The sequence below is a fragment of the Rosa rugosa genome, chromosome 5 (assembly GCF_958449725.1).
Source record: "Rosa rugosa chromosome 5, drRosRugo1.1, whole genome shotgun sequence".
NCBI classification, from domain to species: Eukaryota; Viridiplantae; Streptophyta; class Magnoliopsida; order Rosales; family Rosaceae; genus Rosa; species Rosa rugosa.
Window position 1 is genome coordinate 13709531 of NC_084824.1, and position 16910 is coordinate 13726440.

The window sequence follows — 16910 nt, forward strand, 5'->3', positions numbered from 1 at the left end:
AAGCCGTTTCACACGTCTCGTTACCGCTTCTGGTTCCTACAGCAACAATTTGTCCCCATTTGGCCCTGCTCTTCTCTCTCATTTCCCTAAACATTTCATTTCAAAACCGTCCCCTTCTCTCTCTCTCTCTCTCTCTCTCACTCTGTGCGAATAGGGTTTGGAGCTTCGGAATCCTAATTCCACCGACTTCAGACTACGCTACTCTCTCTGCAACCAATGGCAATGCTCGCCGGCCGATCACCCTCACTTTGCGCATTGCTGAGGTCATAATCCGGTCGATCGTGGCCGGTGATCATCGGTTCGATTCGCAGCCATGTTCGAAGCACACGTAAGGCTCTTTCTGACTCTCTCTCTCGATTTTGATGGTTTAGAGATGAATTTGACTATCTATGGTGCTTTGATTGTTGAAATTTGATGAAAGCCGCTTCCGCACTGGCCGTTCTTGATTGTTTTTGTTTCTTATGTTAGTGATTATTTGAAGAACTAGTATGATCGCCTTAGGATATTCAGTGTGAAATTTCTGAATTAGATTGACCTGAATCAGAGGCAAGCTTAGTGTGACAGTGAAGAACTGATTTATATACGTTTAAAGCTTGATAAGCGGAGTATGGACTACCTTGTTCTGCTGGTTGAATAAGCAGTGTATATGTTAAGAAGTTTTGGTGGTTATTAACTTATTATGGTACACCTTTGATTCTTAGCAGCTAAGAATGGTCCGAGCATTTTAAGCTGCAAGTGGGATGAACTTGCGTGTTTATTCGTTTATTTATATCTAGTTTTTGAAAGAAAAGTTTGCTCCCAAGCTGATGGTATCAATTGCTTTTACTGTTAAACCTGGAATGTTCATGATTTAATTATTGTAATTTCTCATTGATTATTGGTTATAGACCAATTAGTTTGAGTACGAGTCTTTATAAGGCTAGAATGCAGGTATTATTCTTAGATTGATGGAGGAGTTGGCCAATTTTGGGTGCAGGTTCTAGGGGAATATGTTAAGGCTTGACAGTTTCTAGACATGATTTATATTACAAATCAACTGCAAAATAGATTTGTGGTTCAGATAGTCAGGTTTGAAAAAACCTATGGTTTAGATTTTGAAATCGTTTGTTAGGACTATTTTTCTTGGAGCTGTTTTAGATCAAGGGTAGGTTTCGAACTGTTAGTGACTTAGAATGGGTGAGTTGCTCCTTGGTTTATATTTATGATGTGTCGAGTAGGTTTTTGCGAGAGCTAGGTTGACTTAGGGTATTGTTTCTGAAGGTGTGTTGGATACAGTTTTGCTCATTTAATAATTGAGAAGAAAGGACTATTGCTCAACAAAAGAGATTATCAGAACAGCTGACAAGAGGTCCATAAACAACACAGACAAGAGGTCTCTTTTGGACATCGCTCAATTATCTTGCACTCCGCACCTCTAGAAGAAAACACTATTTATCTCCGAAACACTGATTCTCACCAAAACAGTCTATTGTGATTTTCAAAACAGTGTATTGGACAAGTTCTTTCGGGAGGTTTATTTGTTAAGTGATTAGCCTTATGCTTTTGGCAGAGGGAAAAAGGCTAAAATCCTTTGGGCCTGCAGGGTGTTAGCTGTAGTTTGGATGGAAAGAAATAAAAGGATTTTCAAAGCTTATGGTGAAGATCTGTGGGAGAGAGTGAAGTTTTGGGCATCTTGGCCTCTATATCTAGGGAATTTAAAGATTATACACTAGATTCTAAATTGGCAAGCTGTTGTGGTTTAGGTCTCTTAGTCTTTGCTGTTCTAAAGTCAGTTGAGCTGTCTCTTCTAATGCTCTAGCCGTCTTTTGTGGACTTCTTGTCTGCTACTTTGTATTATGCCTTTTGTTTCGTTAATGAAAAGCTGCTACTTTTGAAAAAAAAAAAAAAATTCTAGGCTATATGCATTTTATAATTTTGACAACAGTACCAAATTTGTCCACTTCCTTGGAACTAGAAACGATAGTGTCATTGGCAATCTTATTTGGGGCCAATAAATGGCAATCACCCCTTGGCGTTCTGTGAAGTTGATTTCAAGGTGTATTGTTTAGTTGGAATATATAATTTGTTTGGATAAGTGGATGAAACGGCCTTTATATGAGACAAAATTAGATCTTTTTAGCTTCTTTATAGATCTTTTATTTGAGGATTTTTGAGATATTTCTTTTTGTTTTATGTATATTGATCAAGAGGAGTTGAATTTCATTTGATTTTTGCAAGTTTTTTATTTATTTTTTATTACTATTTTTTTTAAAATTTAGATGGATTGCTTGTCCTTGCTCATAGATTTTCTATATAAATGCAAACAAATAATAAATATGTTCACCATCAAAAGAGATAAATGTTTAAACACTAATTAATACATATCTATTATACCTAAACAAAAATGGTTTCTTATGCTTCTTTTTGGCAGGTCCTCCATTTGCTTAGAAGATATTTGGGGGAATATGTTGAAGGACTCTCTGTCGAAGCTTTAAGAATAAGTGTTTGGCAAGGTCTGTATCATGACTTTGCAGTTATACCATGTGTTTTCTCATCCTTCCCACCTAATTCTTTAAGTTTATTAAATGCTACAAAATGCTTCTGGAACTCGTAAGCACTCTACTTTCCATATATGGAATATATGCTTTAGATTAGTTCACTGATATTGCCCTTTATTTAAGTAATATGTTGATCTTTTCCATATGAACATATATTCATGATATTATTTCTTAAATTAACAGGTGATGTTGTTCTCAAAGATTTGAAATTAAAGGCAGAGGCCCTAAATTCACTAAAACTTCCAGTCACTGTAAAAGCTGGTTTTATTGGTACCATTACATTAAAGGTAGCTGCTTTCTTCTCTATTGCTCACTGATTGGTTTTGGTAACTAATTCCTGTTGATCCTACATTAATTATATTTTTTCAGTGGTCTTATTTTTCTTTCCTCCTATAAATTATAGGTTCCATGGAAAAGTGTGGGCAAAGAACCTGTGATTGTTCTCATTGACCGTGTATTCATCCTTGCTCATCCTGTTACTGATGACAGGACTCTCAAGGTAGGATGCTTTCTCTCCCATTATTTTTTCATTCACTGGGTTACTTTTATGTAGTAAGTTTACTACTTGTCTTATTAATATTTATTGCAAGTAGAATAGCCACCATAGTTTTTTATTTTATTTATGTATTTTAAGATATCACCATTTCATTTTACTTTCTGTTTGGGGGAAATATAGCAGTTTGGCTGACAAAAAAATCTTTTGCAGCAATCTAATGGAAATTCATGGCTAGGTTCCCTTATTGCTACTATTATTGGGAATCTAAAGATATCAATTAGCAATGTACATATAAGATATGAGGATTTGTCAGGTTAGTAAAGTGTGCTTCCTTAGCTACTTTTGAAGTCTGAAATTTTGTAAAAGTTTATTTCCACTGTTTTCTCTAGATGAATTGACTTCACTTGTAGTTTCCTGTGTCTGCTTCTGCTTTTTATAGCCCCTCCTTTTGTTTTTTTGGTAGTAATCCAGGACATCCTTTTTGTTCGGGTGCCACTTTAGCCAAACTTGCTGCTGTTACGATGGATGAAGAAGGGAATGAAACATTTGATACCAGTGGTGCTCTTGATAAGTTGCGAAAGGTTAGCCTTGTCACTTTTATCTGCTGATTCTGGTTGTTTGACAATGCCATAGAATTTTCTGGATTGCTTGTTTTCTTTGCAATCCTAGTTTTAGCTTTATTTTTCTGCTCTTCTTGTCTACTCTTGTTGCCCCTCAGCAGTGGGCTTCTTTTTTCAAAGTATTCAAGAGACTCCCTTCAATGCTTTACTTTTTGATTGGTAGTAGTCCTGTATTGAGTTATTTTTCTTGGAAACTCTTGATTTATCTTGATTGTAGGCTTGGTGTGTTTACTGTTTTTTTGTTTGTTTTTATTTTACGTTTTTATGTTGGGCTTTACTTTTTATTTTTGTGGTTGTGTTTTTACCTCCCTGTAAGTTCCGCTGTCCTGTTTGTGTGGGTTGAGGGTTGTTCTTTTGTTGACTACTGATCAACCTTCTGTTTCTACCCTTGTACTGTTTTAATGCAGATTTCTTGTTTCCTTCATAAAGAATCTAAAAGAGAGAAATTTTTTTTTTTTTGAGAAGAAACAGCTTTTTATTAAAAAAAGCAAAAATCGAGATACAGGGAGGCGGACAAGGAGTCCGCTTTAATGATCTACAGAGGGCAGCTAGGGCGATAGGCCTAGCATCTCGTCTAATAATACTAATCAAGGCTTAGGGCCTTATGCTACAGCTGCTTGCCAGTTAAGTATAATGGAAGAAAGATTATAATCCTTGAATTCCTTAGAAATAGAAACCCATAAGGATGCCCAGAACTTGACTCTCTCCCACAGGTCTTCCTTCTCCACCCCTCCATAGTTTTCAAATAATCTTTTATTTCTTTCCATCCAGACCACCCAAACTACAGCTAGCACCCCACAACCCCAGAGGGTTCTGGCCTTTTTACCTTTACCAAACGCTATGGGGTTTTCTCTTAGCAAGTCATTTCTCTCTAATGGAGTTGTCCAGTCCACTCTTGCCTCCCTAAATAATTTTTTCCATAAGAAATTAGCCACTTCACAATGCACGAAGACATGATCAGCACTTTCCCCTTGAGCTTTGCATAAAATGCACCAGTGAGGAGAAAAATAACTTCCCGGTCTTCTCCTTTGAAGAACATCACATGTATTCGTCTTCCCAGTACCACAAGCCATCCCAAAATCTTCACCTTAGTAGGGACCTTGACCTTCCAAATAAACTTTGCAGGAGCAAAAATTGGATCTGATCCTCCACTAATTAAGAAGCTATGGAAAGATTTGCAAGAGAATTTCCCATTAGGCTCAAGCTTCCACCTCCTTTCATCTGGTTTGGACTCCACTAATCGGACATTTTCTAGCTTAACCATCAACGAGGCAAACTCCTCAATCTCTTGATCATTTAAGTTTCTTCTGAACCCAAAGTCCCAGCTCATTGGAAAATTGAGAGGGATAGCTAACCTTTCCACTGAATAGTTGGTGTGTCTTGATAGTCTGAACAACCTTGGAAAGTAGAATTTTAAGGGTTGATCCTCTAGGCAAGAGTCTTCCCAGAACCTCACTCTTTTGCCATTGCCCACAATTAGTTTATGACATAGAGAATATTGGCTTATTCCTGCTGAAATATCCTTCCAAGGACTTCTACTTGATCCACCCAAACTTGGCTTTGTGTCCCACCCATTCACATCATATCCATATTTGCTCCTTATTACAGCATGCCATAAGGACTCTCTCTCCAAAGGAAATCTCCAAAGCCATTTCCCTAGGAAAGACTTATTTTTTGCTAGTAGATTCCCGATTCCCAGCCCTCCTCTATCTCCCAATGAACTAGATGGTTCTTCTTACCCTCTCCGACTCCATCCCAGAAAAAATTTTTCAGAAGAGATTCTAATCTCTTTGCCACTCCCACCGGAATTTGGAATAGAGATAAATAGTATGTTGGGAGGCTGCTTAGAACTGCTTGAATCAATGTCAGCCTACCGCCTCTCGACTAAAAAGCTTTTTTCCAACCCTCCAATCTCTTCTCAATTTTCTCTACAACTGGGTTCCAAAATGAAGCTTGCTTTGGGTTACCACCTAAGGGAAGGCCCAGTTATTTCATAGGCCAAACTCCAATCTCACAGCCTTGTTCATCAGCCATCCTTTCTAATCTCCCAGCCTCAGTATTTATTCCAACTACGGAGCATTTTGATTTTTTGATTTTCAGCCCTGAAAACAAACAGAAACTTTCTAGGACCATGTTTAAATTATTCCAATTCTGGTCATCATCCTTCAAAAAGAAAATTGTATCATCAGCGAATTGCAGATGAGTGATTTCAACCTCTTCCCTCCCGACTACCAGGCCTTCAATTAGTCTACAATCTCTTGCTCTCTCCATAAGTCTATCCAGGACATCCACCACTAGGGTAAAAAGAAAAGGTGATAAGGGGTCACCTTGCCTTAATCTCCGAGAAGCACCGAATTTTCCTCTTGGTCTCCCATTTATCAGAATAGAAAAATTTGCTGACCTCAGACAACCCCCTATCCATTTTCTCCATCTGTCTCCAAAGCCTTTACTTTCCATAACATAATCCAAAAAGTTCCACTCTACGTGATCATACGCTTTCTCAAAGTCAATTTTGAACACCAGACCCTCTTTCTTCTTCTTCCTTGTCTCATCAACCACTTCGTTAGCCACCAAAACTGCATCTAATATTTGTCTCCCTTTTATGAAAGCGCCCTGGACACCAGAAATGGTGTCACTTAAAACCTCTCTCAATCTCCAAGCTAATACCTTTGCAATAATTTTATATAAGCTTGTTATCAAGCTAATAGGTCTGTAATCCCCCACTTTTAGGGAATTTGCTTTCTTTGGTATAAGGCAGATGTATGTCTTGAGATTGGGCAGTGATCAGAAGTTACTCTCGTAAGAGCCAGTTGTCTTGAGTTTGGAAACATGGACTCCCAATCTGTAGAGTATAGAAATCTGTCAAGTCTACACCAGATCGCATTCTCCCTTAAATTGGACCATGCGAACTCTGCTCTTTGAAGACTTGGATCACAAAGATTTGCCTCCCTTATGAAATCATTGAATGCCTGCATGCTACGGGTAGTTCTGCCACCACTTGATTTTTCGGAAGGGAATCGGACTACATTAAAATCCCCACATATGCACCACCTACTTCCACATAACCCATATAGCCCTGCCAGTTCCTCCCAAAACCTTACTCTTTCTCTGTATTTGTTTGGGCCATATACTCATGAAAGCCACCAATCCAAACCATCAACTCCAGCAATCTTTATTGATACAGAGTAAATCCCAACTACGGATTCTGTCACAGAAACACATCTGGTGTTCCAAACCACCACCACACCACCAGATCTTCCCCACGATGGAATTGCTACCCAATCTTTGTATTGTGCTCCCCAGATGCTTCCGATTAGTCTTCGATCTATTTCGCCTTTTTTTGTTTCCTGTAAGATTACTATATCAGCCCCACTTTCAATCAACAAATTTTTAATCACCCTTCTTTTGTTCTTACTCCCCAACCCTCTTACGTTCCAGCTGAGAATCTTCATTTAAAATTCTTGGATTCTCCCATCTCAACATTGGCATTTAGCTGCATATTCGTCCAGTCCTTCTTGGCTTTTGCATCAAGGCTGTTCTTACTCTTCTGCTTTTTCCTTGCATACACTTTCAGCTTCATAGGCGCTAGGAACTTCCCAAGTTTACCTATTTTTTGTAGGCCTGTGACATTCTTTTGAGTCTGATGTGATCTCTCGTTGGTTGAGTTTGTCCCCTCTTTTCTCTTAGGTTGCTTGGTTAAAGATTGAACTTCTTTCGTTGCTCGATTAACTTCTCCATTTTTTCCAGATGCAAATGCTCCATCCTTGTTTGTCCCCTCTAGAGGGAAAAAATTATTCCCATCTTCCACCTTTCCTTCATCTTCTTGAATTGCTGCTAGGGCGTTACTAGTTGTATGTCCTTCCCTAAAACCTTCTAAACTGAAATCCTCATCCTCCAACGGATCTCTGTCTAGATTTCCTTCAACAGAGGAGAACTCCGCATCACTGCACTCGTCATCTGAGCTATCTGAACTGAGCAAATCATCCAAATCAAGATCTGCAGACAAGTTTTCCTCCCCATCTCTTTCGATGAGATCTTCTATATCTTCTTGATTTGATTTCCAGTTACTTTCTTCCTTTTCTAGCTCTTCTTCAAAAGTTCCTTCATTTCCTCCTTGCTTATTTCCACGAATTGCTTGTTCAACTTCATCTTCAACGACACCTTCCTCTTCATCTTCCTCCTTATCTTCATCTTCATCTCCTCCTCTTAACACCGAATTACAGCTTACTCTGTTGTCTCCCAAGGATTGTTCTGTCTGCAAGTATCTTCTACCTCCAAAGTCTTCAGGCTTCAACACCCTAAGCAAGTCTCTTGAAACTTTCCCAGAATTTGAAGGAGAATTGGTTTTCGAGCTTCGAGACCCGCCCAACCCAGTAAACCAATTGCCTTTCCTCAAGTCGCTCTTTTTCAAAAATTGAGCTCCACCAGTAATTAAAGCGCCAGGCACACTCAGTTGAGTATTATTCTCTGTATCTACCCTCTCCACTTCCAATGACGGCTCCTCATTCTCCCAAGAAATCTTTGCAGCTTCCCATGTATTCTCATGAAGACCTTCAGGGACCTTTTGTTTCTCTATATTTTGAGCACTGCCACGTGTCATATCAATTATTGGCGAGTCAACTTCCGGCAACCTGGAGCTCGCCGGAAAATTGCCTACACAAAACTGTCCAGCAATATTCCGATTATCTTCATCTTCAAAGATAGAATCCCCAGCAGCCTCTGTCAACTTCTTCTTTCAGAGAAAGTGGAATTGTAGTTCCTTTCTTCTTGCCTTGGTAAGTTGTCTTGCCGGCAAAATTGATTGGATACGTACAATGTGAGATTGATTACCTTCAGTCAGCTTCACTAGTTCAGGCAGGAATCCAATCTCGTTCTCTCTGACTCTGATCCGAGCTTCGAACAGATGTTTGAAGCCTTCTGTCCTGTTATCCACTTCAAGCAAGCCACCACAAGTATCACCGATCTGCTTAAAATATTTCTGTGACCACCAATGAAGTGGGAGTCCCTTCACTGCTATCCATCCTCTGTAGCTCACCACCTTCTTCAGATTGTTTGTCAATCCTTGTGCCCACTCAAAAAGAAGGACCTCTGGTTGCCCCAGCAATGGGAGTTTTCCATGACTAGCAATCTGTTCTGCCTCCTCACAGTTTTCGCAGACGAAAAAAGCTCTGTTGTTTTGATAAGGATAAAGCTCTATCTCTTTGCCCAGCCACTTTGATAAGCCTCTTTCAATGTTCTTCCAAGATTGAAAAACAGCCTGCCTTTGACAAACTTGTTTGATGTTATACAAACGAGTTTGTTATACAAAAATATTCTGCATATAGGCTCCCCCTTCAGTTGATGTCTTGGGAGAAACAATTGATCGTGTTGCTGAGTTTGGTGAGCCTCAGACCAGCAATTCTAAAACAGCTGACCTTGTCATTAATGGGGCGTTGGTGGAGACAAAGTTATCTATTTATGGAAAGGTTGGTTTTACTTTTTTGGTGGGTCCATTTTGTCAAAGTATCTACAGGATCCTCAATCTCATCATTTTTGGTTTTTGCCATGTATGCTTCTTCTTTATACTTGTTTACTAGCGTATATATGTTTTATTCTACTATAGTGTGTAGACGGGTGATAAAGATGCTGAAGAACTTGATGAGACTCTGATGCTTGAGGTTCTTGCTAGTGGGGGGCAGGTTTGTTTAGCCAATGTATAGTCCATTATGATTTATGACAGCATGTATGCTCATACCGACATGGGATCCAGAAAGTGAAAATATATAGAATGATAGTGTTGAATTTGTTTTTCTTTGTAATAGTTTTTATATTTCTGAGTTCGTATATTTACCTAGCTGAAGTGATACAGGCAGTAGGATTAGAATAGTGGAGGAAGAGGTGTTTCTGTGCGTGGACATATTCCACTTTTATAATTGTTTGTCAAATTTTGAATGTTGATTTAATTTTTAGGTTTATTTTATTATCACTTTTTAACTTTATGCAAGTTCTAGGGATGTTGAGTCATACTATTTGAGCTCTTTCAATAGTGATACTACTACTGAAGACTAGGCCATTTTGTGTTACAGGTTCATATGATTCTTTGGGAAGGTGACATGACGCTTAAGACAAAGCTTCACTCTCTAAAAATCAAAGATGAGCTTCAAGGTCGTCTCTCTACAACCCCACAGTATTTAGCTTGTTCTGTGCTGAAGAGTGACAATTTAGTTTCATCCCCCGGCATAATTGCTCCACATTGGAAAGAAATGTCTGTTTTACTTCATGAGGAGGATGATAATTTTACGGATGCTTTGCCAGATTTTATGTCTGTATCAGATGCAGGCTTTGGTTCACCAACTTCAGATACGGTTTCATGTGTAACAACTGAGGACATCAATGATGCTGCTGGATTTGCATCTGCAGAAGGCTTAGTCCTTGAAAAGAATCTTGTTAAGGCAAGGTGCATTTCTGCTGAGGAATTTTATGAGGCGGAGGGTAGTGACTATTCCAATTTTGTATCTCTCACCTTCTCGACTCTGAGTTCTAGTTCACCTCATTATGATGGTATTGACGCCCAGGTACCGACATGACCAGTCAACTTTTAATTATTGTTATTTTCTTTCATATTAGCTTAATTTCCATTGCTAATCCTATCAACTGATTTCAGATGAGCATCCGTATGTCAAAACTGGAATTCTTCTGCAACAGACCTACTTTGGTCGCTTTAATTGTTTTTGGCCTGGACTTAAGCTCTGTGTACAGTGAGGAAAGTACTGCAGACATTACTGAAGGTTCAGGTGACAAATCTTTGACGAACAAAGAAAAAACTGAAGAAATTGGGCGTGTCAAAGGATTGCTGGGTTATGGTAAAGGTCGTGTAGTATTTTATTTGAACATGAACGTGGACAGTGTGACTGTTTCTCAACAAGGAGGATGCTTCTCTGCTTGCGACGTTTGTGCAAGAAAGTTTTGTGCTAGATCTGAAGGTGAGGAGAATAATTTGTTAATAATTAATTATTTTGATGTTCCATTTTATATTTGTATATGACATGCAAGTGGTATTGATAGTTGAAATTTACTAGAGTTCATGAAATATTTCGGTTTCCAAACTACTGTACATTTGATTTGGTCATTGTCATCTTTGCAGTATTTGTTTTTGAACTTGAATTTCTTTGGTACTTTTAAGGTTGATCTATGTTGACTTGATACTGACTTGAGTCGTTTGTTTTGTAAAGGTCCACCCAAGTTCTCTTTCCATTGAAGGCACCCTAGGAAATTTTAGACTCCGTGATATGTCTCTTGGAGAAGATAACTGTTGGGCTTGGCTATGTGATATACGCAATCCAGACGTGGAATCCCTTATCAAGGTAGAGATCACTCAGTTGTTGCATTCTCTCTCTCTCTCTCTCTCTCTCCCCCTCCCTCCCTCCTTCCTTCCTTTGGTGCTCTAATATTCCTCAGTTCATGAGATAATATCATCTTCTATTTGCTTTTCAGTTCAACTTTAAGTCTTACAGTGCTGAATATGGTTGCCTGTTGGTTTCAACTTCTTATTTTGAGAGGAAAACAACTCCAAGTCTTCAAAGAGATTTGGAGAATGAGAATGTAGTTGATAGAGACATAGGTTTCTATATTGGTCTGGGCCCCAAAGGTGTTTGGCAGGGCATACGGGCATTGCTTCCATTGTCAGTTGTTCCAAAATTGTTACAGGATGATTTTATTGCACTGGAAGTTATGCTGAAAAATGGCAGGAAACATGCTATTTTCAGGGGTCTTGCAACAGTTGTAAATGAGACTGATGTTACATTGAAACTTTCAGTATGTGGTGCTTCTCTGATTCAAGTTTATGATTCCTCATCTGGAACAAGTGGAAACATAAATCGCCCTAGGAATGATGTCTCTGCCATAAACCCTGGAGGTTCATTTGTTTTACCTTGGAAAAGTACATCAAGTGATTCTGACCAGTGCTTACAATTTGCCCTTCTGTTGATCATCCTCAGCGTCCATATTCCTGGGGTTCTGTTGTTGCGGTGGGATCTGGTTATGCATCTGGAAAGGACTTGACGGTTATGGATCAGGTTTCACTTTCAGGACAGTATACTTCAAAGCAAGAAAATACGATGCCTAATGTTACATTTCAGTTGAATCAGCTTGAGAAGAAAGATAAACTTCTGTGTTGTACTAGTAACGTAAATAAACAACTTTGGCTTAGTGTTGGGGCAGATGCCTCAGTTCTTCATACTGAACTCAACGCACCTGTTTATGATTGGAGAATCTCTGTCAATTCTCCTATGAAGTTGGAAAACAGACTTCCCTGTCCGGCTGAATTCACCATTTGGGAAAAGATAAAAGAAGGAAAGTGTATTGAGCGCCAGAATGGTATGATCTCTTCACGTGGCGGTGTTCATATATATTCAGCAGACATTCAGAAACCGATATATCTCACCTTGTTTGTTCAGGGTGGCTGGGTCATGGAGAAGGTAATCACTTTCGTCAAATTAAGGACACTTCTAATATCTTGATACGATTAAGAGTTTAATAACTATATTTATTGTCCTTGCAGGGCCCCATTCTTGTTTTGAATCTATATTCTAATGATCATGTCTCATCATTCTGGATGGTTCACCAGAAAAGTAAAAGGTAAGTGCTTCCCGAGAAATTTTTTAGTTTTGTTCTTTCTTTAATTGGTTAAACTTTGTTAGCTTGCTACTGTCTTCAAAAGCTTTAGGACATTGGTAAACTATTAATATTCACAATGTCTGGACCTCCCATCACCACTATGGATCCCAACGTGCGATTACCTGGACATTTCTACTGTACGTTTTGAAATCATGATCTCGTTCTTTTGCTGGGATACCATTGTTCCTAAATATCTAAACAGTTGGGATGTAGGCCAACAATCATTTTGTATTCCAATCATTTTTAAATGCTATGAAGCTTTCTATCAAATTACTAGTTTAGTATGTAGCTCACTTAGATGTGAAAAAAGAAAAAGAAAAAAGATTCGTGATTTAGAGCTTCATTCTTAATATGATGTTTTGTTCCTTAGCAGTAAAACTTGGGATTTGTAACACACTAATAGTGGTCTCTGTTTTAAACAATAAAATTTGGTGCGACCCTTTCCGTGAGTAGCCTTAAAATTTGAAATAACGTATTCATCAACAGACAGATTCTTTATTTCTTCCAAAATTACATGTGTATGTGTTTGTGTGGATGTTATGATAATTTTAATTTAATTGGTACGACTTCGGCATTTGTCCTCTACTCGTATGTACATTTATGTAAGATTCTAGGATGATGTCTGCGTTCTGATGCCTGAGTTTAGTACTTGTTGGCATAACAAATTTTTTGAAGCTAATATAATGAATGCGTTTTTGGTTGTCATATACATGATCTCCATTACCATCATATTTGTAGGAGACTGCGAGTGAGTATTGAACGTGACATGGCAGGGACCACTGTTGCACCCAAAATCATAAGGTTTTTTTGTTCCTTATTGGATCATTAATGAGTTATCTATTTCTTTGGCGTATCGAGTGGTGGAAGTGGAGCCTTTGGACAATGCAGATCCAGATTCCCCAATTGTTTCTAGAGCAGTCAACTCTGCAAAGACAGCTTTAAAAAGTCCTACAACCTCCATGGAAAGGAAGCATTCAGCTGCAAGGAGAAACATTCAAGTACTTGAAGTTATTGAGGATACTAGTCCTGTTCCTAACATGCTTTCTCCGCAAGACTACAAAAGCTGCAGTGGAGCTATGCTGTTTTCATCTCAAAAAGATGTGTATCCGTCCTCTCGAGTTGGCCTTTCTGTTGCGATTCGCCATTCGGAAATTTACAGTTCTGGAATATTTCTTCATGAGCTTGAAAAGAAGGTGTTTAGAGAGAGCACCGAATTCACTTTGAAGATATTTTTTTTTTTTTTGTTATTCTTGTAATACAGCTTCAGAGCTGAGAATTCTTCTTTTTGGTATTTTATGGGACTCTGATTTTATTTTATTTTTTTCAGGAATGGCTTGATGTAAAAGCATTCAGTTCAGATGGATCTTATTACATGCTTTCAGGTTCTTAGTTATATATACCGGAATTTTTATAAAACTTTTACCTTGGAAGGAAAGCAAGGGTGTAGAGGACTTTGGTGATGTTATTAGAGAAGGAGGTGGAGCACTGGCAAAAGGCTTCTTCAGAGGGGTCACTGGCATATTGACAAAACCACTTGAAGGTGCTAAGTCTTCTGGTGTTGAGGGTTTTGTTCAAGGTGTTGGAAAAGGATTAATTGGTGCAGCTGCACAACCGGTGAGTGGGGTTCTGGATCTTCTGTCAAAAACTACTGAAGGTGCTAATGCAATGAGAATGAAGATAGCATCAGCTATAACTTCTGAAGATCAACTCCTCCGTAGACGACTGCCGCGTGTAATTAGTGGTGATAATATACTTAGACCATATGACGACTACAAAGCTCAAGGACAGGTACTAGTTTTAATCTCTGATTGAAACACTAATTTGACATAACTTGAAATTGATCTTATGCATTGCATGTGATCTAGAAAATCGAGGCATGTCATTTTTTGTTTTGGATACCCAGCTTGGGGATTTGTTGGCTAATGATCTGTTGTGATCAGTGACTGAACTGAATTTTATGTTTTGTGATGAAGGTTATATTGCAGCTGGCAGAATCAGGTTCATTTTTCCTCCAGGTTGATCTATTTAAAGTACGTGGGAAGTTTGCGTTATCAGATGCTTATGAAGATCACTTTTTAATCCGCAAAGGAAAAGTTCTTGTGGTCACTCATCGAAGAGTGATACTGCTGCAAGTAAATATTATAATCATTTTTGGTGCTATTGATCCTTCTTACTTGCTATTCACCAAACACTGACGCTGTATTTTTTGGTCTCCAGCAACCCAATACTATTTCTTAGAAGAAGTTCAACCCAGCTAGGGATCCCTGTTCGGTATTGTGGGATGTACTTTGGGATGACCTGGTGACAATGGAACTGGCATTTGGAAAAAAAGACCACCCAAAAGCTCCACATTCGCTGCTCATTCTTTATTTACGTGATAGATCAACCGAGATGAGGGAGCAAGCTCGTGTAATAAAGTGCATCCGTGACACCCCCCAGGCTTTTGAAGTGTACAACGCAATTGAATGAGCAATGAGCATTTATTGACCAAACAAAACAAAGGTTAGATCCTGATGCTATAACTTCGAGCTTTGAACTGCCATATAATAACATTACCTCTTTATCTCTGTCCGTGTTCACCACTTCACCATAGAACACTAAATTATCCATAAAAAAAAAAAAATAAATAAAAAAACAAAGAAATTCATAATTTTATGGCCTTGGCTTTAATATTTGTCAAAAATGAAATTTTCTAAAATGGAGAAGTTAACAAGCATCCTTAAAAGTATTGCTGGTGTGTTGTATATATACTGTTGTAGCTGATAATTCTGATCTGTTAAAGGTGACTCATGACAGCCTGCATTACTTCCTCACAACTGGGGTTTTACTAATCAAAACTTCTGCTTTGCAATGTTATTCAGGAAAGGCCAACAAAAAATGTGACAAAGCCATATTCACCGCTTGCTGATAGCACCGGTGCTGAAGTTAACCCAAAAGAAGGGCTTAGCTCCTTGTCACCCCGACCGATGCCACTTCCTCTTTCAATGTTTGGCAGGAGTGCCAACTGAGTTTCAAAATCATTTCTCGTGGGGAAATATGCTTTTTGGCTACCTGCTCTGGTTAAATCACAAGATCCAAATTAATAGGGTTTTGTTTAGCCAGCATCGCGTCTGGTACGTATCCTAGTTATTGCATAAATGATTATTACAGTAACTTATATTGATTTTTATATTATCCACTCTTTGTTGGCGATCTATAATTTACATTAAATTCTAACTTTTCCAAGATCTGTCTTTACAGGTAATGAAGAATGAAGTGGTTTGTGATGCAAGAACTCATCCGAGGATTACTAAACATTGATCTGTGACCAGGTTATCACAAACTTGTATAGGTTTTGACATTCCATGTGTATATATGTCTTAGAGTAGTCGATGTATACGTACAACTCTACTTTACGCAGTCAGCTTAAAAGATCTGCACACATTGTAGGCCAGCTCCATATATGATGCAATATTATTGACAGATAGGCTTAGGAGGTAAATTCCTACATGTTACTCCTTGTTTTCGTGTACAATGTGTGTCTGAATTGCTTTCACAGAAAAAGTTTCATCAATTCAATTATGAGCTGTATTAACTCACCCTCCCTCCAACACCACCGAGTTCACTTTAAACCCTTACCAATTTGGGAATATCCTGATTGTAGCAAATCCCAAATTAGTAGTACGTACTGTTGCATCAATAACTGCAAGATGACTTATGATTATTCCCATCTGTTACAACTGCTCAACAATTTGAACATGCTGGCAGTCTATATATTTTCTCCAACAATGTAAAATCAAAGGCCTTGTGAGCAACAGAAAGATCTAAATGTAAAAAGATGGCTATTAAGGAATTTGGCAATACCTACATGTTGAATGAAGTAACGAACTCTTCTCTTTTTTCTTTTTTATATGAAAAGTAACATAACAAACTAGAACCTCTAGAATAACTCGACCCTAAACGGTCGAATAGAACTCCATTGGGGGGGGGGGGGGGGGGATATCCATCACTCTTCTCCTCTTAATAGAAGTAAGGGGCTGAGACCAGTTACCCATTTTTAACCTAATATTTGCCCAATCACTCCACCTTTAACTGTTTGTGCCCACTTACCCAATTCTACTGTGTCATGACTCATCTAGGCTCCGGATGAAATTGTTATTACGGTAGTGCCACTACACTAAAACCGCACGACTCGTCAGTTACCCATCTCTATCAAGCGTCAATCTGGGTCAAATCTCTTCCTCCCTCCGTAACCGATTCGTTTTCTCTCTCTGCCTCACTCCCTCTTTCACTATCTCTCCCTCTCTCTCTCTCTCTCTCACCTGGATTCTGACCGTTCTACGGCGACGACGCTTCAAGGTCCGGCAATTTTTTTCCCTTCTTCGGCTTCGAAGATATCGAAACAGGTAAAAACTCAATTTCCGACTCCGTTTTCCAGTTTTTTCATGTTTTCTGAAGAACCTATTACAAAATCTTACGTTTAAAGTAATTTGAAGTTTCATTTTGGTTACATTTCTGTGAAATTTCTCGAGCGACTTTGCAAGTTCCAGAATCGGTGAAAATATAGGGTGTCTGGTATCCTCACTGAGAAAATCTGATACGAATGTTGCTTGTCGATTCATT

General features: G+C 38.6%; 1 protein-coding gene across 2 annotated transcripts; it reads left to right on the plus strand.

The window, feature by feature from the left end:
• LOC133708161 (uncharacterized) lies at nt 1-15886 on the plus strand. 2 transcript variants are annotated; one of them, XM_062133615.1, is made up of 17 exons: nt 1-328; nt 2411-2492; nt 2721-2824; nt 2941-3036; nt 3244-3346; nt 3505-3614; nt 9719-10207; nt 10297-10615; nt 10865-10996; nt 11630-12109; nt 12193-12269; nt 13047-13501; nt 13636-14096; nt 14282-14440; nt 14526-14810; nt 15170-15421; nt 15549-15886. In XM_062133615.1, the coding sequence occupies exons 1-9, from the start codon at nt 314-316 to the stop codon at nt 10888-10890; spliced, it is 1344 nt and encodes a 447-aa protein (XP_061989599.1). In that variant the 5' UTR covers nt 1-313; the 3' UTR covers nt 10891-10996; nt 11630-12109; nt 12193-12269; nt 13047-13501; nt 13636-14096; nt 14282-14440; nt 14526-14810; nt 15170-15421; nt 15549-15886. The 2 variants fall into 2 exon arrangements, with proteins under 2 accessions (XP_061989599.1, XP_061989598.1); XM_062133614.1 differs by having other exon boundaries at nt 2-328; nt 11127-12109.
• The last annotated feature ends 1024 nt before the right edge of the window (nt 15887-16910 follow it).

Bases quoted from the DNA above. Each gene is read 5' to 3' on its own strand.
- LOC133708161 (XM_062133615.1), top strand. The intron at 2,493-2,720 runs GTCTGTATCATG...TTAAATTAACAG, and splicing joins AAGAATAAGTGTTTGGCAAG to GTGATGTTGTTCTCAAAGAT. The intron at 10,616-10,864 runs GTGAGGAGAATA...TGTTTTGTAAAG, and splicing joins GTTTTGTGCTAGATCTGAAG to GTCCACCCAAGTTCTCTTTC.